Source organism: Lemur catta, chromosome 15 (assembly GCF_020740605.2).
Source record: "Lemur catta isolate mLemCat1 chromosome 15, mLemCat1.pri, whole genome shotgun sequence".
Lineage (NCBI taxonomy): Eukaryota > Metazoa > Chordata > Mammalia > Primates > Lemuridae > Lemur > Lemur catta.
Genome location: NC_059142.1, coordinates 26,419,659 through 26,441,361, shown reverse-complemented (window position 1 = coordinate 26,441,361; position 21,703 = coordinate 26,419,659). Strand labels below are relative to the sequence as shown.

The 21,703-nt window shown below is 49.3% G+C and overlaps 1 protein-coding gene across 12 annotated transcripts in view; it reads right to left on the bottom strand.

Moving 5' to 3' along the window:
• Nucleotides 1-21,703, bottom strand: part of BCAS3 (BCAS3 microtubule associated cell migration factor) — a 553,048-nt gene that overhangs the window by 8,164 nt on the left and 523,181 nt on the right. For 6 of the 12 annotated variants that reach the window (XM_045525588.1, XM_045525586.1, XM_045525591.1 and 3 more), the window contains one exon: nucleotides 14,768-14,935. In XM_045525588.1, coding sequence (XP_045381544.1) covers nucleotides 14,768-14,935 — 168 coding nt within the window. Of the gene's footprint in view, nucleotides 1-3,867; nucleotides 3,934-14,767; nucleotides 14,936-21,703 lie in introns of those variants that run through there. The other 6 variants (XM_045525584.1, XM_045525587.1, XM_045525585.1 and 3 more) reach the window with 3 other exon arrangements.

Sequence of the window (21,703 nt, the reverse complement as noted above, 5' to 3'; positions counted from 1 at the left end):
CTGGCAGGGAGACCTGAGACGCTCCTGAGCATCCACCGCCCCTAGAAGGCGAAGTCCTGACCAACACCCGGAAACGGCTGAGGAGACTGAGAGGACTCAGGAGGGAGGGCCTCTCGCGGAGTCCTGTCCCATGGTCACCATGCCTGTCTCTGGGCTAGAGCCGACTGTGCACACGTGTGGATGGTGCGCGCAGGCAGGGCACTGGAGTTTTAAGCAGAGCTTGTGGCCCAACCAGGCTCCTCTTCCCAGCCTGTGAACTGCTGGAGAGCAATGGCGTTACGTAGGGTTTGAGCCAGAGGGTGCGCTGGCCAGCCTGGGGGCTGGGGTCTTTCCCACCAGAGAGGCTGCCACACCTCACTCCCAGGAAACCCACGCTACCCAGTCCTCCCTTGATCTTGGCTTCAAAGCAGGATCACCCACCCAGGCCACCTTGGCTGGAACCCCACGTCTGGCGGCCCTCTCAGAGCCCACTACATTAGTGTAACTTTAAATCCTGACCAAGGCAGAGTACATCCTGTCACACATAATATGCACAGGGACAGAAAAGGCTGAGCTGACCCAGTTCATGTGTCCCTTGTTTGAGGTATTCGGTAACTCGGGCTGGAGCCATGCCTATGGCCAGCCAGGGGTGGGAGAAGCCAGAGGAGGACTGTGGTAGGAGGCAGAGACTGTGCTCTGGCCCCAGTTCTGTCACAGACGTGCCGAATAACCTAGGCAAGTGACTTCACTTCTCTTCCGCCTCAGCATCTGTCGAACAGGAGGGGAGGGTCTGCTCTGGTGACCTCGCTGGGTGTGTGAGGCTCTAATGAGAAACGGACGCGAAGGGGCTTCAAGACATAGAACCCGCATCAAACACGCATAAGAGACCTCTGGCATCTTCGGTAGGCAGAGGCCCCTGGAGAAGCACTCCTCACCCGGAGGGGCTGAAATGCCCTTTGTAGCTGCAGGTCCACAGCACCACGCAGGGGGCAGAGCCTTGGCAGATGCCATTTAAGGTTGACTCAGAGCTTTGCGGCACAGCGGACGTGCCTTGGGTGATGGAGAGCACCGGCCAGGTGCTGCCACACGACCTCTTTGTGTGGGGGTGCTTGGAGGGGCCGGGAGGAGTCTCGGGCACTGGCAAGCAGGCCTACCCTGCACAGCTATGAAGAGGAGACGGGCCTTGGAAACTCTCCTTGGCACCAGGTGCCTGGCAGCTGGCCTGGACCTGCCTGTCTCCTGAAGCCCAGCCAGGAGGCTTGGGAGACCCCACCCCAGCTCCCAGGCAGGAGTCTTCCCGAGCTACCCTCCAGATAGCACAGTGGCTTGCAGACCACAGGACAGTCGCTGTTCTTTGAATGCTGCTGGCCTGTCGGCTGGAGTCACATCTGGTTCTCATTCAAATGTCCAAACGTAATTAAATTCTCTACGACGCAGCGGAAGAGTTTGGAAAGATGTGGCTTTCCTCCTTTTCCATCAAGGTTAAGAAATCTCAGTCCCTCATTCCAGAGGCCTCCTGCCTGCTGCTAGTCTGTCCTATCTGCAAAGGCCAAGGCCTGTGCTCTTATCTGTTCTCGAGAGCTTATGGGGCTGGGGCCAACATGGGACATGAAGAGCCCCCAGCTGTTCCATGTGCCCACCTGAAGGATTAACAGCAGAGGCCAGAGCTGCGGCTGGCTGCTGAGTAAGTCCATACACTGGCGGCTGGCGGGGCGGGGAGGTGAGTGCCCCACTCCTCCGGAAACTGTCTCCCCCAGCTCTGAGGAGACAGCCACTGTGCCCAGGCTCACTTCAGTGACACAACAGTGTCCTTCCACTGATGAGATATAGGGATGTCTTTGTAACACCCTGCTGACGGAATCCCCTTGTTGCAACTTGTCATAACAGGAAGCACTTCAGAGTTATGATTCTGGAGTCTTTGGGGCAAGGAGCCCCTGTGCCCTGGCCTGGCCCTACAGCACCTCTTACCTCTCACCCTGGGGCCTCAGGTGCCCTCCCCCATACATGAAGGAGGAGAGGCATGAGAAACACTGGAGGGATCAGTCTAACAGACAAGGCCAAGAGTGGCATCTGAGCCCTCTTGAGGAATCCACAGACCTCCGAGTCTCACAGGATTGCTTGTCACTTCTGGCCTGTACGGGCTCTGAGCAGGTTAAGGGACAGCAGGGTCCAAGGTGCAGTCCTCTGTGAGAGGGAGGGTGTCCTGCTCCACTGAAAGGAGACCCCTAACCCCAGACCTCAGTGCCTCTCTTCCTGCCCAGGACTTCCCCATATCCAAGCAGAATGTTCCCTAGATGGGCTGCTTTTCCCACCTTCCCTCCCGCCTGAGTATCTTCAGTTTACGGCTTCTTTTTACTCAGGGATTTATGACTTCCATGGTAATGGGTTCCATTCTACTTTCTCTATGCCTATTTTTCTAATCATTGTGATACAGGGTTTTTGAGAGTTTCTTAATAAGTAGGGGTATTTTTCTTTTGAAACAAACTTTCCTGTAAGTTAGTGACTTATTAGGGGTGTGGATGCTCCCCAGGGACAAATGGGGGTCGAGGAGGGGATGACCAGGGCAGGGGTAGGAGAGAATCTTCTAGATTAAATAGTGCTGTGCTGAGGTCCCTTTAAGACTCTTGGCCAGCTCCTGTGTTAGAGTCCCACATGCTGCTCATAAACATTCCTACCAGAAAGCTAGAACCACATACAGGCACACAGGCGTTTGTGTGCCAAAGAATGCTCGCCCTGGGGACAGGCACATACACACACAACTTGGTGTGAACCAACCTACCCCAATATCATTGACCTGGCTCTAAAGAAGAATAGTTTTTTTGCATTTGTTTCCAAATGATAAACTTGACCTTAGTAATAGATTTAATTTCTTGGTGGCGTTTAGCGTCAGGTCCCCGTGTCTGGGAGCCTTTACATCAGTGATTAAGGATTTAAGGAGCCTACCCCAGTTGTCGGTCCAGTTGTCCTAGGCCAAGCCTAGCAGAAGGAATCGTGTTGCCCCCTTCAGGGTCCCAGCCTGTGCTCTCAGGCCCACGCTCCGTGGCTGGGACAGCCCCACAGTCTCAGTTAACTGCGGCGGTGCTGCTGCCTGTCCAGATGCAAAAGGCTGGGCTGATGCCGGGCTTGTCTTTGTGCTGTGTTCACAGACTGGCTGCTGGTGCCGGGGCTCTATTCATTATTCAATTCAGCCAGCTCAGACAAGCCTTTCCATTTGCTCCTCCAGGAGGAATAACAAATCTAGAAATGCAATTCCACTTTGGTATATTAAGATATTGATTTGCCTGTCGGGTGGAAGTGCATTTGTTCTGTCAGTCCTCCCCTGGGTAAGAAGGGGTTAACCAAATGTTTATCACAAGGCTGGCTTCAGAGTTGAAAGTAATGTGATCAGTAATGAATTTTGTGTTACATTAGGTTGTATAAATGGACAGACAAGCGCAGACAACAAGTGGCCAGGAGTCGGGGCTAATCTAATGATGTAAAAATAGAGACAGCACCAATTATACTAGGGGCCAGCTCCAGGCTCCTGCAGGGACTGCAAATGAATAGGTACAAATCAAATTACTCACTAATAGACGCACTACAAGAGGGGCAGTCAATGGTAAATGCATTAGAGCCTAGTGACCTCTCTGCTCTGCACAGCAGAGTCCGAAAATTTGACTTCCATCTTCAAAGTGGGGGGCAGGGAGTGGTGTTCTCAAAGAAACTCTTGATGGGTGAAGGATGGCGACTGCTCCCCGTCCCAAACCAGTCCCTTGCCAAAGGGACCTCCCGTCTGAGCTGACCTCTTGCCCTCACTCCAGTGCCTCCTGAGCCTGGGCACCCTCTTGAGGGATGAGGAGGGCAGTGGGACAAAGCCTTCCATGAGGGCAAGGACGGAAAGTTACATACCACAACACTTCACAGCCATGTGTCTCTCAGGGGTGAAGTTTTTTACTGCTACGTCAAGGGCTGTGTCTGTATTGAAAATAAAATATTTCTTTAAAGAGGATCACAAAATGGACCTTTAAGAGAGCAACAAGAACTGAGATCAAAGTGAATAGACATCAAAATCTGGTTTGACCACTGAGAGCTTTGCAGGGGGTGTTCATGGTCTGTTCCAAGGCACAGCACATCTAGGCATTTACAGATTTCTCACTGGCCCAAACTGATATCATCTTTCACTCTATGCCTCCTCCCCAGACCAGCCAACTGAGATCCTAAACTCCTGTCTGCTGCCCAGGGCTGGGGGTAGGGAAGGATGTGGACAGAAAGCCAGTATCTTGGGTAGCTCCTCAGGTTCCTTCCTCCTCTCAGCTTCCATGGATTTAGAAACCAGGCCTGAAGTTCAAAGCTTGCCTGGCGGTGTGGCTGGGCTGCTTAGAGAGGGATCATGGAGACGCTCTCAGATGCACTAACTGCATGCTCATATTCAGCTCTCAGTAGCTTGGGGATGAGTAAAGTATGAAAGCAAAGAAACTCAGGCCTTCCAAGGACCCAGCCCATGCCTGGATGGAGGTGTGGGCCTGGCAGGCTTAGCCCACACTACCCCAACCACCCCCAAGGCCAGCACCAAAGTGGAGGTGACATGCTGGTGCTGGCCAACTGGAGACAATGGGAACATTCCAGTAAAATGAACATGGGGGGCACAGAATAGAAAAGTCATCATGAACAAATGAAGCAACTGGATGGTGATTCTCCCCAAACTCAATTAAGCACACAGAAGGGCGGAGCTGCCAGCAGTCGAACTACACTAAATAAACACACGTGGGGGGAGCTAGGGGAGGGCTGTGAAGCCTGATGCTGGGGGATTCTGCCAGCAAATTAAAAAATATCTTATGCAGTGGGCCTGCAGGTCCCTGGGGGCGGGGGGCGGGGTAAGAGGAGTGGACAGGAAGAAAGAACCAAAAGTCAGAGGTCAGAAAGCTGCTTCTGGCATGGGTACTCCAAGATACCTCCTTCTCTTAAAATCAGTCAGATCGGTTTGGCTTGGCCTTCTTGGTACAGCGCTTTCTATTGCTTCTCAGAGCGGAGGCTCTGGCCTCCCAAAGGGTCAGAGGGTCATTTCCAACTTTCCTTTTCTGTTAGTGAATGTGTCTTTCTCTCTTACCAGCCCCCGTGCCTAGGGGGTAGTGTGCAGACCTCAGACCATCTTCTGAGAAGGCAGGGGGCAGAGGCAGGGGCAGAGGGGAAAGGTGGGCATTTAACCATCCATGACCATGCTCAACTTTGTTCAGATCTCATACCTCACAGAAAGGTCGATGGTTAAAGGTGAATACCCTGGCAGAGAGGAACAGAGAGAAATCCTCCCTTTTGTTAACCATTTACCTGCGTTAACGCGAGGGCCCTTGTGCTGGGGGTCCAGCAGCCCTCCCCCAGCCCATTTGTCCAAGACTGCACATTTTCCACAGTAACTCTTGCTTCCATGTTGGGGCAACACCTGGAAAGGGGACTCTGAAGGGTCACCAATGAGGTCACACTGGCACTTCCTCCTTGTTGATAGGAATCAGTGTGCCTTGGTGAAGGAGTTGAAAGTAGACTTTAGGCAACTAAAAAATGTGCAGAGGAACTTCTCAGCCCTAAACTCCCATCACAGCTCTGGCTGGGCCTCCCTCACCTTAGGGAAGAGGAAGGGGGCGTGCTGAGGACAGGGAGAGGGGAGGGGTGAGGGGGTGGGGGGAGAGGGAGAGAGAATGGGAGACAGGAAACAATCCACCTAGAATCAGATTTGAGATCTGGCCAGAAACTAACAAGTGTGTCTTTTAAGCACGATAATTATTCCCATTGCTTCAGCTGGCTTTCATTTACCTCTCAGAGGCCACAAAAACCCATCCAGTCATTCAACAAACATTAACTGAGGCTCAGCTTAGCTCTTGTCCCAGTGCTGGATGCTAGGCAGGGAGAGGGCTGGTAGTTAGAGGTAACAAAGATGAATCAGACTCGGTCCAAGGAACCGGAACTGGGTCAAGACACTCGTGGCAGCATGGGTGAGGGAGGGGCTGAAGCACCACCAGAGCTGGCCCTTCCCCTTGTGGGATACAGAAGGGAACTGGCCATTGCTAGTTTATGGAAAAGGCAACATACACTACTTGCTCAGCACCAATTGTCCAGTGAGTAGGTGGTGCAGAAACTGAGAGAGAGAGAGAGAGAGAGAGAGAGAGAGAGAGAGAGAGAGAGAGAGAGAGATAATGTGTATATTTGGCTGCATGGTCAGGGAAAGCGTCACAAAGGAGGGGAGATTTGAGCTTGGTCTAAAAAGACGACTGGGCAGAGAGGGAGGGCAGTGGTCACTTGAGGGCAGACCAACATGCTGGTAGAGCCAGGTGAACGGGGCATGTGCCGGGGAGGCTGGAATCATATGTTTGCCCAAAGGTGGTGACATTTGAACAGGGGGTTATTGTGGAAGGCGAGGGGGAGATCGCGCTGGGGAGGAAGGTGGGGAAGGCTGGTAAGAGACCTGCAACATCATGGCAACGAGCCTGGGTGGTCACGTGTGGGCCCTCGGCACTTTCTGAGCAGGGAAGTGAGACAACAGTCAAAGCAGGCCCTGAAAGTGAGAGCCCCCTCCCTCTACTGGGATCCCCTCTTATTTTGAATCAAGGGTGGGAATAATTGATACTACTCCCACCCTTCTGACCAGTGAGAGTGGCAGAATTGTAAGAACTGGAAACTCTTCTCAGTATCTTCTTTTAATCCCACGTCTTTTAGTTACGGTCTCGCCTCAAGTCTTTCATTTCCTCCTTTGTTAACGGGAGAGAGGACCGTCTGCCTGACAGCACTGTGACAATTAGAGGACATTACGTGTTGAGCAGAGTCGGAAGCCTATGAGCCCCTGGGAGGTGTGGCCATGGCTGTAGCTGAGAGGAGTCAATGAGGTGGTACACAGCGTAGCTCAGTGGCCAGGACATCACAGGTACAGCGGGCAAACGTTTACTACACTTACTGGTTTCCCTCTCCCACTGTGTTAGAGAGGAAGAAATTGAACCCTGAGAGACAAAGGCACTTGTCTAGGATCACAGGTTTCCCCATTTCTTGACAGGACTTCCAAATCCCAGCAGAAAGGAAAAACAAACATTCTTCCCAATGGCAGTAGCTTGGTGCTGGGAACTGAAAGGACTCTCACATTTGGCCTTTCTTCCCAGTGGAAAATAGCTAGGAATAGGCAATCTGACACTGAACTGAGACACAAATAGCAACACCAACAATGCCACCCCTGCCACAGCCACCCACTATCCCACAGTCTCACTGGTAGCAGCTGCTCCCTCCCACCCTGAGCAGGGAGGCTTGTGACCTGCCCGTGGGACAGGACTCTACAGGGTGGCCCTGTGCCTTTAGGGGCTTACTATCTTCTCCCACCCTCGGCAATTAGTTTTATCTTCATATCCTGGAAAGACCACACCCTGTGGGCAGGGGAGCTATCCTGACCTCTACTTGCTCCAGCCCTGTAGGAATCTGAGGATTGGAGCCAGAAGGGAACAGACCCACAGCTCCCTGATGTACTGTGGAAGAAACTGTTATAGCAGACGCCTGCAGAGAGCTTGCCTGCTGCAAACACAGAAAGAGCACGCTGGGCCACTGAGGAGATCACTGAGAGAAGACACTAAGAGCATTTTTTTTTTTTTTTTTTTTGAGACATGGTCTCATTCTGTCACCCAGACTGGAGTGCAGAGGTGTCATCATAGCTCACTGCAACCTCAAACTCCTGTCCTCAAGTGATGCTCTCGCCTCAGCCTCCCAAAGTGCTAGCATTACAGGCATGAACCACTGTACCTGGCCAAAGCACTTTTATAAATGCAGTAGAAGGAGGAAAAATCAAGGCCCAATTAGGGGAAGCAGAGCAAAGGACTTAGGTGCCTGGCTAAGTTGCTCGGATGACTGTTTGCTGAGGAAACTGGCATTGCAGGGAGAGGGGCAATTTTAGGAGCAGTAGGCAATGAGGGATGTTAACCAGAGAAGCCCAAAGTCTTAGACAAGAGAGCCAGACCAAGCCAGAGCTATGCCTTACAGAAGTAAGAAAGTGCAGTTAGATGAATCGCCCTCACCCGGCTTGAGAAGGGGGCATGGGACCCAGGAAGTTGGAGAGGTAAGACTTGGGAAAAAATAAGAGACTAAAGGCTGGGTCTCCTGGGCTGCCACATTGGGCATCCTGGAAAGGATATTCTCACTCTTAGAAGACCTAGGCCGTGAGGCATTTTTATTCACAGAAGCTGTAGGAAGAGTAGAGGAGACTCCAGGGAAAGAACAAAGCAGCTTGGTTGCTGTACGTGGCAGGGAATGTGACCCGTGGGGCTAAAAGCCTGTACACTGGGCTGTGAAAGCAGGATCTTCAGGCTGTAAGGCCTGGAGGTTTGCTTAGGAACCGGGTGGCTAACCCCGGACCCATGGACGAGGCTCACCTGGAGTCAGAAAATCTCAGGGTTGGGAAAGGGACTTGACAGGCCACACAATATACATGTGAGTGTCACTTCTCCAGCTTTCAGGGGTGACACTGCCAGTTCCTATTTCCAAGGCCTTGCAAGAAATTAGGTTCCCAGGATGCATCTGTCTACCCTTGGGGCTGGGCTGGGTAAAGTTCTCTTCTCTGAGTTGTAGGTTTTTCATCTGTCTGATGCAGAAAATTCTAACAACTGCCACATCTTCTGACATGTCGGCAAAGTCCAATGTGATCAACTAGTTTTTACAGTGAACTCTGCGAAGTCAATTATCTGCTTTGAAGATAGGGTTGACCAGAGAGTTTGGATGTCTAAAAGATAAGAGAATTAATCTAATGTGCTGGTGCCTGCAATTATTGTCACCTGATCACCTGGCACCCTGTGATGGGAGAGTGCTAATATGGCCCCTACTGGAAACGCAGCCTCAGTTCCCAGCCCTCAGTACTGGGACAAGCAGGTCTTTCAAGGTCCACTGGAAGAGCTAATTCTAGTGGTAGGATGGCGGTCCAACACAGAGTTATTTGGCATAGGGTATATGTCTGATCAATGCCCGTAATAATAATAGCTCACATGTATTAAGAGCTTAATTTCTACAGTCCTAAACTGAAAGATGTTATTAGCACACATACACACACATAAATAGTGCTTTTAGGTCATCTTTTGCAAAACACAGGGCAATCAACAGATATTTGTTAATTAACTTACTAAAACCTTCCTATGATCTTTTAAAAACTGTGTCTAATGTTCAAAGCGTACTTTTCTACTATGAAAGAAAAAGAAAGGCGCAGCCCTTTCGATAAGTAAAAGTAGCTTCTGACAGAAATCTCTGGAAGAGCTTTAGTTGAAAATAATCTTAAAGTCTTTTCTGCTGAGTAATTAATATATAAACAGGAAAACCCAGATGATTTAGCAGCATAAGCTAGAGGGCTGGTTTTTAAACTGTAGATTGCAATTCACCAATGTATTACGAAATCAGTTTAGTGGGCCACAACTGCATTTTAAAAAAATGAAATAAAACAAAGTACTAGAATGCACTGCCTATGATAGTGTTCTATGAAGGGTTGCATGTTTGGGTGAACTAGGTCAGGAATTAAAATATTTATATGAGGGAAGGTAAGAGGCAAAGATTGAGCCCACAGAGTGATCCCCACGAATAACTGCTTCAATACTAGAACAGAGACTGTTAAAGAGCCGGTAGACAGGCAAAGATGAAGCCTCATTCCTCCCAAACAGCTACTGTGTTTGAAAAGCAGACTCGAACGGTGAGCCCAGGGCTGCAGAAAGCCACAGCAATGGGGAAGAGACAGTCCCTGTGGACCTTAAGAGCTGACTTAGTGAGCTCTTAAGAGTCAAAAGCAGCGAAAGGAGGCTTCCCGAAACAAAGATGTGTGAGTAATACTTTAAACAGGGATCATGACCTATGCATAAGGCCTGGGCTTTTGATATCAGACAGGAAAGAGCACAAAAAGGAAAGACAAAGTTTAGCTAAATAGTGTCTGAAAGAGTTAAAGTCTAAAGAGAAAATGTACTTAATGTGTACCCAGGTGTTTATTAAAAAAACCTTTTTTTTTTGTATTAAGTTATATCTTTACCTAGACACAAAACAGTTGGAATAAGTCAATGTTTTGTTTATTTTAAAGACTCTATTTTTCTAGAAAAGGCAATATTGAAAGGAATGTCTGCTAAGCAGGAATTAGTCAAGTTATTTTGAGGGGGCAGCAGAGAGAGGAGGGGGCTTTGGAAGGCAGCATTCCAGGCACAAGGAGAAGTACGCGCGGAGCCTGGCGGGCAGAGGGACCCTCTGGGGAGTTCAGCTTGGCGGGAGCTCACCCTGGGCAGCAAGAGATGAGTCTGGGGAGAGGGCAGCGGCCGGTCACGAAGGGCTTTGTACACACTAGACGGGGTGAACCCAGGAGGAGGAAAGGGCTGAGGGAGAGAAGTTCAGTATTTGGACATGTGGATATGTCAGTAGGTAACTGGGTAGATGGTTCTGGAGATCAGGGCAGAAAGCCAGCTTGGAAGTCTTTCAGAAACCATCCATTTGTGGATGGTAACTGAAGCCACGGTAGCAGAGGCTGCCGTGTACAGAGGGAGAAGAGACGAGGGCTAAGGCAAGGCCTCGAGAAATGCACGGAAGGAGGCAGAAGAAAGCCCAGAGAAGGGCCTGAGGAGTGGCCAGAGGCGGAAGAAAAACCAGGAGTGTGGTGAAACAGGAGCACAAGGACAGCACTCCAGCCACGCAGGGAGTGGCTGCAGGGCCATTTGAGGTACCCAAATGTCCAGTCTGGGGAGGACAGTTGTGGCGGGGCAGGCTGGTGGCAGGGACTGCTCTCCTCTGTGACAGGAGGAGAGGGGAAAGTCGATGCAGGGATGCTCAGCATGTGGGTAGCAGGAAGTCGAGAGATTTCTTGAAGAATGCCCCAGATTTTCTCACTGAGAGTGACAGATGAGACGGTGGGGAAAGAGACATGAGGAGAACAGGGAAGTCTGGAACAGTACCCATGAAGAAGGAAAGGGACTGATTTCAAGATGACAGAGAGATCACAGGCACCGTACTAAATAAACAGCAACAACAGGACAAACACAAACTCCTAGAGGACCAGAGATCTAGAGAATGGAAACAGGCCAGAAGCCATAGCGGCAAGGAGGGGCTGCCTCAGAACTGCCGACACGCGGGCTGAACGCAGACGACTTTCTCTGATTACTGCGCACCTACTATGTGTCAGACACTGCTCTGGGTGCTGGTTTCTGCTGCCACAGATGAGTGTGAACTGAGAATGGGAGAAGGGGGCACCAGGGAAATAACAGAGCCTAGTTTGGTAGAGACAAGAGACCATAAATTTGCAGAGGCACAGTCTGAACAACTTGTGATTTCTCTCCGGCAACCCAGGTGTGTGAGAGCAGGGTTGGACTGACCTTGAATTGGAGTTTTGCTGAATGGACAATGGAAGGTTCACAGAGGCAAGGGGCATAAGGATATTGGCAGGAAAGCAATTTAGCCAGTTATTTTAGAGCTGGACTTGCAAATCACATAAGTGATCTAATTAGACTGGTGAGCGGCCAACACAGAAGACAGAGTTAACACCTGCCCTACAGGGTGACCATGACTCAAAGTAGACCTGTTAGACTTTCACACGCATAAGGATCTTGTGAAAACGCAGACCCCGCTTGAGTAGGGCTGGGTGGGGCCTGAGACTCTGCATTTCTAACAGCACCTAGGTAATGAAGCTGCTGCTGCTCTGAAGACCACTCTTTTTTAAAAATGACTTACTTTTTAATTGCTAAATAAAAATTGTATGTATTTATCATGTACCACATGTTTTGAAATATGTGTACATTGCGAGATGGCTAAATTGAGCTAATTAACATGTATTACCTCACATACTTACCCTTTTTTTGGTGTTAAGAACATTTAAAATCTACTCTTAGTGATTTTCAAGACTATAACACACTGTTATTAACTATAGTTCCCATGTTGTACGACAGATCTCTTGAACTTACTCCTCTTGTCTAACTGAAACTTTATATTCTTTGACCAATGGCTATCCTCCCACACCCGCAGACCACTCTGAATAGTAAGGTTTAAAAGGTTTGGTTTTATCCTGTGGGGAGCTGATTTGCCCCACAGTGCAGCTCCCCAGCCAGGTGCTGGAACTAGCAGACTGTTCCATCTGCAGGACTTCTGCTAACTGACGCCGTGGTGATAGGTTGAAATGGGCCATAATAGGAGTTTTTACATTACAGAAATCCACAAATCAGGGCTTTCCTTATTCCCTTTGGAGAGCTGGTTGCTAAACATCTACCAACACCACTAGCCAAACCTATGTATCAGTGAGGCGTGCTAGACAGTGGGCTTCGGTGTTAGGGGTAATGAGAGCAAGTTTTGAGTTGGCCTCTGAGCTTTGTTCATACTTTGATAAAGTGGCCATCAGTCCCGATTGTGCTATCGCATGAGGTGGCTGCTGGAAGGCACTAAAAGAATTGACTTATCTCTGGTGCATCGAGTACCTAACAGAGGCAAACACTCGATGTCACCTGTTTGTCCTAGGAGACGCCTAGAGAAGCAGGGTTGTAGGAAGAAAGAGAGGGACTGAGAGGTTGCCATAGGCAAAGGTGACTTGCTGGAAATTCTCACCCGCATTGCGCTGTATTTCCCCGGCTACCTCTGGGTAGCAGGCTGCCCTTGGCATGGGTGTACTCGGCTGCCCTTTCAAGGCCCTGGGCTACACAGGCTGATACTTTACCTCTAGCTGGAAAATGTGAAAACTGATTCTCAACAACAGAAAAGGAAATGGGTTAACTCCACTATATCTTCTCTACTTACTAGCCTTTAAAATGGAGGTAGAATTTTTTTTTTAAATTAAATATACATCTAATAAGCTCTAAGAAAACTAATTGAATCCCTTTTGGTGACAGTTTGGGGAAAATAAAATCTCTCCACTAAAAAAAGGGAGTCTCCTATTTTCTGACCTGTGGGTCATGCAGTTTTAATTTCCTCTTTCCTTCTTTTTTTATTCCTTTTAATTTCATGAACCTGCTTAAGGCCACAAAGACTTTCCTGAATCCCTCAGCTGTCTGGCAGATGAATCGCTGCCAGTTTTGCTCAGGTTACTGTCTGTGCCAGGCTGAAGTTCCATGACGCTGACTGATGCGCCTTCAACTCTGCTTGTCAGACGATGCTCCAAGGGGCTCTGGAGAAGGTGGCTGGAGAGGAGAGCTGACCCAGGGGCTCCTCTAGCCCTCAGAAGAGGGAAGCTCCCGGGGAGTGAGCCTAGTGACACCAGGCTCTGGTTTGTGTGAGCCGAGGCTGGCTGGGGCCCCGGAGATGCAGGGTTAAGGCTGTGCACGGGCAAGGTTCAGAAGAGGGAAGCTTCCCTCCCCAAGGCCAGCTTCCAAGGAAACGTGGGTCCAGCCCCAGTAAATGGCAGAGCTGCTCCTCATCTCTGGGTCCGGGTGGGAGAACACAGCATGAGGACATGTTATGCATGAGTCGGGGGGTTCATGCCGAGCGTGGCGTGGCGGTGTGATGTGTCTGTGTGTGTGTGTACACGCTGCTGTGGGGCATGGCCTGTAGCAGCTTCTCGTCTCCTCTCTTTCCGGGGAAGAAGGGGCTGTACAAGGGGCTGGTCCTCAGAGGCGCCTGTCTCCTGTGGCCTGATAAGGCACTCCTCTACCTCTAGCCACCCATCCATTCCATCCTGTTCGTGTGCAGTTATCACACAAGCACTACGGGCAGGCGGCACAGCTAGGGCTGTGGAGATGGATGTCGCTGTGCCCTGAGTGCGGGGACAGAGGCATTGGCAGGGGTTGGGGCAGCAGAGAGGGAAACGCCTGTCAATCCCAAACGTCAGAAGACCTGGAGGAGCCACTAAGCAGGAAGACTGATAATGTCAGGCCCTTCAAACTCTGCCCCAAATGCTCTGACTCTAAATCTTGCTGGTCCTGATTAGAACCTGCCCCAGGGTGTTAAGTTTCTCCTCACTGGGATCCTCTTCTCAGGTAGGCCGTGGAGCAGGGATGCAGCCGTCTACAGCCAAGAATAACAGTCTCGAGAGGGCTCAGGCAAGCGAGAGAGGGAAGGCCCCCGGCAAGGGTCTCCTCGAGCCAATAAAAAGTTCCTACTGCCCTCAGAAAGCTGGAAAGAGGCCTGCTGGGGCAGTCTGTGTCAGACACAAAAGCAGGGCTGGAGGAGTCAGCAACAGCACAGATATCTAGAATGAAGGAGTGCTGTGGGAGAAAGGAGAGGCAGGCCGTACTGAGTTGCATGGGCATGGAGGACTGTGGTCTTTGCCGGATGCGTGTTTGTGTGTGCGCGTGTGGACACACGCTTGCCTAGGGCCGGGCTCACTCATCATCTCAGGACGTCTCCTGACTGCTCGATGGATGCAGGAAGCCAGCCAGACCCCAGCTGCTGGGCTCACTCGGAGGCAAGAGTCAGGGAAAAGACGGCACGGGGAAAGCTGCCGGGCTGAAACCAGCCTGGCCTGCTCCGTGCTGGTTCCCGCCCAGGTTGGCTGGCAGCCCCCCTGGCACCTGCCAACCCATAACGCCTCAAGCGTGACTGAGGAAGGTGTGCCGCCTCAGGACTGAGTGCCTGAGCACTGCTGGAAACCCTGGGGACTCCCTTCCCCAAGGGAGTAGGGTGTCCCTCTGGGAGCCACTGACACACTGTTTATCACGGCATTTCTGTGTGTGTTATTCCTCTGGGAACTCCCTTTACACAGGGTTTCCCAACATCAGAGGCAACGGACAGCAATCAGAGTGCTAACTACAGAACGAATGGTAAAAACAAACACACACCGTCTTCCTGCCAAAAAAGCTCTACACCATCAGGTGCCCGGCGTAACCCAGTCAGGCTGCAAGTCTGAAGACATCTTTACCTGTTCCAGATCCCACGACGTCCCGGCTCGGGGACTCGGCCATGGCGTCAGCAAGCCGCTCCCGGAGGCCCTCCTCGGTGTGCTCCATGGATGACATGTGCCGCAGCCCGAAGCCCTCAGGCCAGCTCCCGCACACCTCCAGCAGGGTCACGCTGCGGTCAAAGGTACCTGCGGCACACATGGGACATCTGGCATTGAGCCTATGCCTTCAGAGAGCAGGTTGCTCTTTATGTCTATGCACCGCTAACTGCCTCCATGCTCAGGGTGCATTTTAGCCCTTCTACAGGGTGGACGGACACCATGAAACAGGATGTGTCGCACAGAACAAAACAGCTCATACCAGTGGATCAGAGTGTAGACCTCCAGAGAATGACTTCCATGACATTAAGGCTAGTGGTTTTAAAATTGTTTCTGAGGAGCTACAGGGTTCCTCTGGTCTTCAGGGACTGCTTCAAGAACTGGGACAAGGGAAAGGAACCCCCTTTCCAGATTCAACCAAAACATCTCTACTTTCCTCTGATACAATGGGATTCCACTCCAAATTTCATTTAAAGAAGGGGTTACACAGCCTAATTTTTTTTAAAAAAAGCTTTCTAAACCATTATATTCTATAACCTATACCCAACCTCCTTACTTTACAGTTGAAGCTCAGAGAAGTTATGGCCCAAGATTAAACGGCAAGTTTATGGCTGACTCGGTCCAAGAACTCAGATTTTCTGATGCCTCTGTCTAAAACCTGTTCTACCCCACCGCAGTCTCCCAGCTGCCCAAGGACATTTGCACAACTAGGACACTATTTTGGGGATACCAGCAATAGAGTTGGGTGATAGCATCTTCAGCAAGAATCTCTCCTTAAGCTAAAGCTACTCCCCAATTCCAAAAAGTACATGGTGTTCTGTTGAATGCCAAGATTAGATTTTACATGCAAGATCACTTCAAAGTCCAAATTTAAATTATTCTACTTTATTATACAGCAAGTCTTCTGTGAAAGCTTACTTCATCCACTCTCTCTTGGAAGGGGATTATAGTCATGCTCTGTTGCTTTAAGCACATACTATTTCCCCAGCGATTAGGTAACCAAATCCACTGCGTTTATTGGGCTTGGTTCCTGCCAGCACCAGGAAGATGGGGAAAAAATGCAAATGCCAACGCTTCCCAGAGTTAAAAGTACACGAAACACACACTCTTTATCAGGCCTTGCTTCTCTTCTTTGATCAGCCGTCAGAAACTATCTTCCCTAGGCAGTCGGGCCTGGGCAGTGTCAGCACACACTCCCTGCCAATGACAGGTGGTAATAGAGAGGGTGCGAGCCCCAGCCCCGGCAGGTGGCCCTGCCTCTGATAATGGCCAAAGCATCGAGGTGATAACCGTTAGTAAACACCCTGACAGCCGGTGACTCCATACATCAGCAAAGAGGGCCAGATAATCCTGAACTTTCCCGGCCAGACAAAGGCTCTTGGCCAGCCTGCTGAGATTTATATGTGTGGCAAGGGTCACTACTGGCTCCCAAATTTCATCAGCCAAGTTTGACTTTGATTTATCTCTTACCTAATTGTAGGGTGGATTCCTGGCACTGGGAGACCGGGCAGCATCTATAAATGCGTCTCTCTAAAAAGAAGCCTACCTTGGGAGGGGGTTGCTTGGGATCAGCTTGTCAGGAGTGGGGAGTTGCCCTGTAACACCTTCTCTCTCCATCATGTAGGCTCAGGATGTAGGTCTAGGGAGCCAGGTGCTGGGAACTGGGGGTGGGGTGCTGAGTGTCACCTGAGCCTCCCAGGGCCTGAACTGTGTTAGGGTCATGCACTAGCAGTGCCAAGCCCAGAGCCAACACTCAACCAACACTGGCAACAACTCCCAGTGCCCAGCTGGGGCTGCTGACATAAACTGAGCTTTTGATTCTACTGCCTACTCCCTGGGTTATGCTAGGCAAGTTCCTCTATCTCCTTTTTCCATCTCTGAAGTGGAACTAATAACTCTTTGCCTGTCTCACAGGAGTGAAGAGATTGAGCGAGGTGCCGCCAGGAGTCTGTGCTTCTCTCTAGTGCTTCCCAGTCTTACTTGACAAGATCAAGAGCTACAGCATCATTGTTTTTCTGAAGGGCCTGCCTGGGACACACATGCTTAATGATTTCAGAAGAGGGGATGACAAGAAAACGTGGGCCCTCCCTCTCCCCGTACATTCAGCTTTCTTATAGACAGAGACGTTTCAGAGCCTGGAAAACTGGAAAGGGAATGACCATTTGTTTTCTCACTTCACAAGAGCAGAGTGCCTGCCTCTAGACAGGAGCTCAGTTAGTGTTTGTCCACAGTGTGTTTAGAGGTCAGGGTGGGGGAGCTGACAGCAGTGCCAAGGGGAATAGTAGAAGCCATATCAGGAAGGAAACCAAAAAAATCCAAAAAATGTTCAGGTAAGAGGGTGGGCCCAGTCCATAACAGATGGTAAAGGCCATAGGACTTTTTTAAGGGGCAAAGTAACAGTATATAGGAGAAAAGAATCATGAGCTCATGTTACAGTGGAGAATGGAAATGGACCTGGACTTAAACGTGGACTCTAACACATATTAGCTGTATGACTCTGGGCATGAGTCTCTGATTCCTCATCCATAAAAATGCAAAACGACACAACCACACAGGGCTGTTGTGAGGATTGCATTAGATAAATGTAAAAGTGCCTGGCATATAATGAATATTCTGCACATAACAGGTGTGGTCATGTATATGTTAATAACAACAAATATGTATACCTTTCTACCACTTGAGACTTTTTTTTGAGACAGGGTCTCGCTCTGTCACTCAGGCTGGAGTGCAGTGGCACCATCATAGTTCACTGTAGCCTTGAACTTCTGGGCTCAAGGGATCCTTCCACCTCAGCCTCTCAAGTAGCTGGGATTACAGGTGCGAGCCGCCATGCCTGGCATACATTTTGACTATGACAATGATCCTGAGAGGTAGCACACAGGTACTACCCCAATTAATGGAGGAGGAACTAGAAGCTCAGAAAGGTTAAGTTTCACGTTCAAAGTCTCTGAGTGACAGATCTGGAAGAAGGGCTCCTAATTCTTAGCTCACACGCTGCTTCCCTTAGCAGCCTCTATGGTAGGATAACCATTATACGTAGAAATCACTCACTTTCTTAACTTGTTTTGAGAACTCCTGTCACCTTCAAACAATGCCTTTTAAAAATCTTTTCCACTCTCAACAAGCCCAAGTTCCTTGGGGTGTCATGGTAATGACGATGAGTCACCTTGTCTACTGGATAGCTCACAAGAAGAAAAAAATTGATAGGTCTGTTCTCTCCTAGTGTGGGCATGGGCAGGAAGTCATGGGTAGGAGGTGGGAGATACCAAAAGTGTTTAGCAAAGAAGCACATGATCATTTCCACTGTTTTGAAAATTCACAGAGAGGATACAATCAGTGGTCCTGCTTATCCTGCTAAGAGTCCCAGCAGAGCCGCTGCGATACCCGCTTTCTGTCCTCCCCTTCCGCTCCTGGCAGCCTCTTTGCTGAGAACAGCAAGGGAGCTCCTGGAGTCTCCTGGTCCTGGAGTGAGAGCAGGGCTGCAGGTGTGTGTTTCAGCAGGCACTGGGGTGAAGAGGACAAGCCCTTGGAGGGTGAGGTCACCTCTGGGCTCTTAGGAAACTGCACATCTTGTCAGTGCTGACGGCACCACTATCATTCATCTGGCCAGCCCAGAGACACTCCATCAGATGCGCTGGCCCTTCGAGTCCCATTACGGGGGAAAGGGTCAGTTTCCAGGAGGGAGAAGATGCTCACTTAGTGCAGGCTGTTTGCAAAGCACAAAATACACATGCTTAGCAACAAAGATCTTTTGCTAAAGCAGTGCTCTGCTATTTACAAAGCCCTCTCACATTTATCATTTCAGTTAACTCACACATTCATCAAATATTGATTAGAGCCCACCATGATATGAGTCAAGCACTGTAGTCAGGTACAGAGTGAACCCAAAATAAATAAATAAAAAGAGAGCTCATGGCCCTTTACAGAACTCTGGGAAGCAGCCATTATCACCATTTTACAGATTTATATCGTACTGAGTTGGAGAGACATGAGGCAACTGGCTCTAAATGTACTAGTCTTTCCATGATGCCTCCGGGGAACCCTTTTCTTCAGGGCTGCCTCCTACCCTGCTATTTGCTGAATACCGTTGTCCAAGAATGAGGACAAGTCTTACTGCTCAATGAAACCTTGAGCAACTACCCAGATATAATGAATGCCCTGACACAAACTCTGATGGTATAAACGGTTCTTTACCTTCCTGGGTGAAGTTGATGAAAGCTATGCACTTACCAAAAGAATGTGTGCTTGTGCACACAAAATTATGCAAGCCATTGCAGGGTGTTTATGGATGGCTCTGAAGGCTGACCATGGACCCCAGGTGAATTAGATCATTCCTACGGTCTTATTGTCATACTGCCTTATCTACATTGTTCCCGTGATCTGTTTTTCCATCTAGTTTAGAAGCTCCTGAGGGCACAAATTCCTTCGTAATGGAAATAAGCACAGGACTTTGCACATCGTGCTTGCTTAAAACAGGTTCTTGTATTGTAACCATTTGAGAAATTTGACAGTCACTTTGGAGTCAACGCCCTTTGGTTGGGGTACCAAAGTCTGAACATCTAGGCCCAGGGTAGGCAGAAAGTGGAGTTAAAATTTAAAAAGAGGAAGGAAGAGGATGATAAATAAGCATAAAACAATGTCACAATTTTACTCTACTGTCTTTAGTGTACTTATTTTATGTGGGGATTCTGGAAACTGGAAAACAAAACAATCTGGCTGGGATGGCACAGAGAGCTGGTCTCATACAGGCGAGCTTCCTGAATCCTGCTTCCTAGCTTGGCACCCGTGTTATACTCTCTCCTCAGAGGAGAAATGGGTCAGGTTCTTGGGTTTCACAAACCCAATAAAGGCATGCTGTGACAGCTGGTAAGCCGGCAGCTCCCAGAGAGGCTCGGGGACACGTGCCCTGCCTCTGTATCCCACTGTTCCAGGGGTAAGGACGCCCGGGGTGGAGGTGGAGTGGGGCAGGTAGGATGCTCCTCTCAGCTGATAGTGTCTAATCGCACCCTTGCTATTTAAGAGACCGTGGCACAGCCTCCGCTCTGCATCAGTTAGATTCAGAACAGGGTTTGGACTTTGCTGAGAGCCTGTTGATCAGATTTCTAGCCACCAGGGAGACCAGATATTGAAAGCAAAACCTGCATTAAACAATGCTTTTCAAGGCATAAGCCCTTCTGGATGAGAGCTCGGGATAATAATGATGTCTGAAATATCTAAGAAATGATCCCAGGCATGATGAAGGCAGCCATTGAAGAGCCTCCTTGCCTAGCTCACCAAAGTGCTCACCAAACTGAGTTTCAGACTGCTGCTGTGGGGCACACTCCTTTCTCCACACTATAGGTTGACTCATATAAGCACAGGCTGAGGACATTAGCTTTACTTGGTGTGATGGTCAATTTTACGTGTCAATTTGACTGGGCTAAGAGATGCCTAGCTAGCAGGTAAAACATTTCTGGGTGTGTCTGTGAGGGTGTTTCTGGAAGAGATTAGCACTGACATAGTAGACTGAGTAAAGAAGATCCACCCTTACCAATATGGGAGGGCATCGTTCCATTGAGAACCCAAACAGATAAAAAAGGCAGAGGAAGGGAAAATTCATTCTCTCTGAGCTGGGACATCCACCCTCTCCTTCCCCTGGACACGGGTGTCCTGGTTCTCAGGCCTTTGGCTTTCCCCAGGACTTACAGCATTAGCTCCCTTGGTGAGCAGGTCTTCAGACCCAGTCTGAACTATGCCACCAGCCTTCCCAGTTCTCCAGCTTGCAGCGGCAGGCAGTGGGACTTCTTGACCTTCAAAATCACGTGAGCCAATTCCCATAATAAACCTCATATCTATACACCTCCCTATCTCCTATTGGTTGTGTTTCTCTGGAGAACCCTGACCAATATCCTTGACTGCCAGCTGTGTCCACAGGTATATTTTATTATGTCAGTCTGCAACAAGTCATGACCAACAGGTTGGTTCTCTGTGGGAAGGCAGGTAGGGTGCGAGGATACGAGGACCCTCTGTGTCCCTCTCAATCATTTAGGTGGGTTCCCAAGGTAGCGGCAATCCCACATCCATAGATAGACGTGGTACAGAGCAAAGGGGTCTGGACTCCAGCAATCTTTTATGACACACTATCTAAGGCTCACCAAACTTGTGACACTCAGTGAACCATCTTTGTCCCATATGCATCCATTTGGCTGTGAGGTTTGGGTTTGGGGCATTTAGGCTATTTTGAAAAGATTTACTACTCATGTTTGGAAGTGAACTGAGCAAAGAGGAAAGCCACCAGCACAGCAAAGAAATGCCTCAGCTAATTTTGACAATGAGACCACTTTCCTAATTATAATATATGAACATAATGTGTACCTTAAAGGTTAGAATATAGATTACAAATCAAGACATCAAGGTTACAAGTGGAATTTACCCATTAACTTTCTGGTTACTCTGGGCAAGTCATCAATCCCCTCTGGGTCTTGATTTCCCCACTTACCACATGGAAAATAAATGAATGACTCCTGTTTAAGGGGTTCACATTGGCACTAATAGTTTCAATGTAATTAACAATAATACAGTAACAGAGTAATGGTAAATGATGTTTGAGGTATCATAGGATAAAAGCTACCAATTTCATTTTCTGTGAAGCTGATAACATAATCAGCAGTTATATCATAATTATTCTTACCTAATTAGAGGCACATGGTAAGCAGAAAACCTGGGTTCAACCATGCCAACTCCTGCTACCTTCTCACTGTATGACTTTGGGAAAGTCATTCCCCCTCTTTGGACCTTGGTTTTCTTACCTACTGCAGTGGGTTGAATGGTCATCCCCCCACCACCCCCGAAAGGAGATATGTCCAGCTGGAGCCTCAG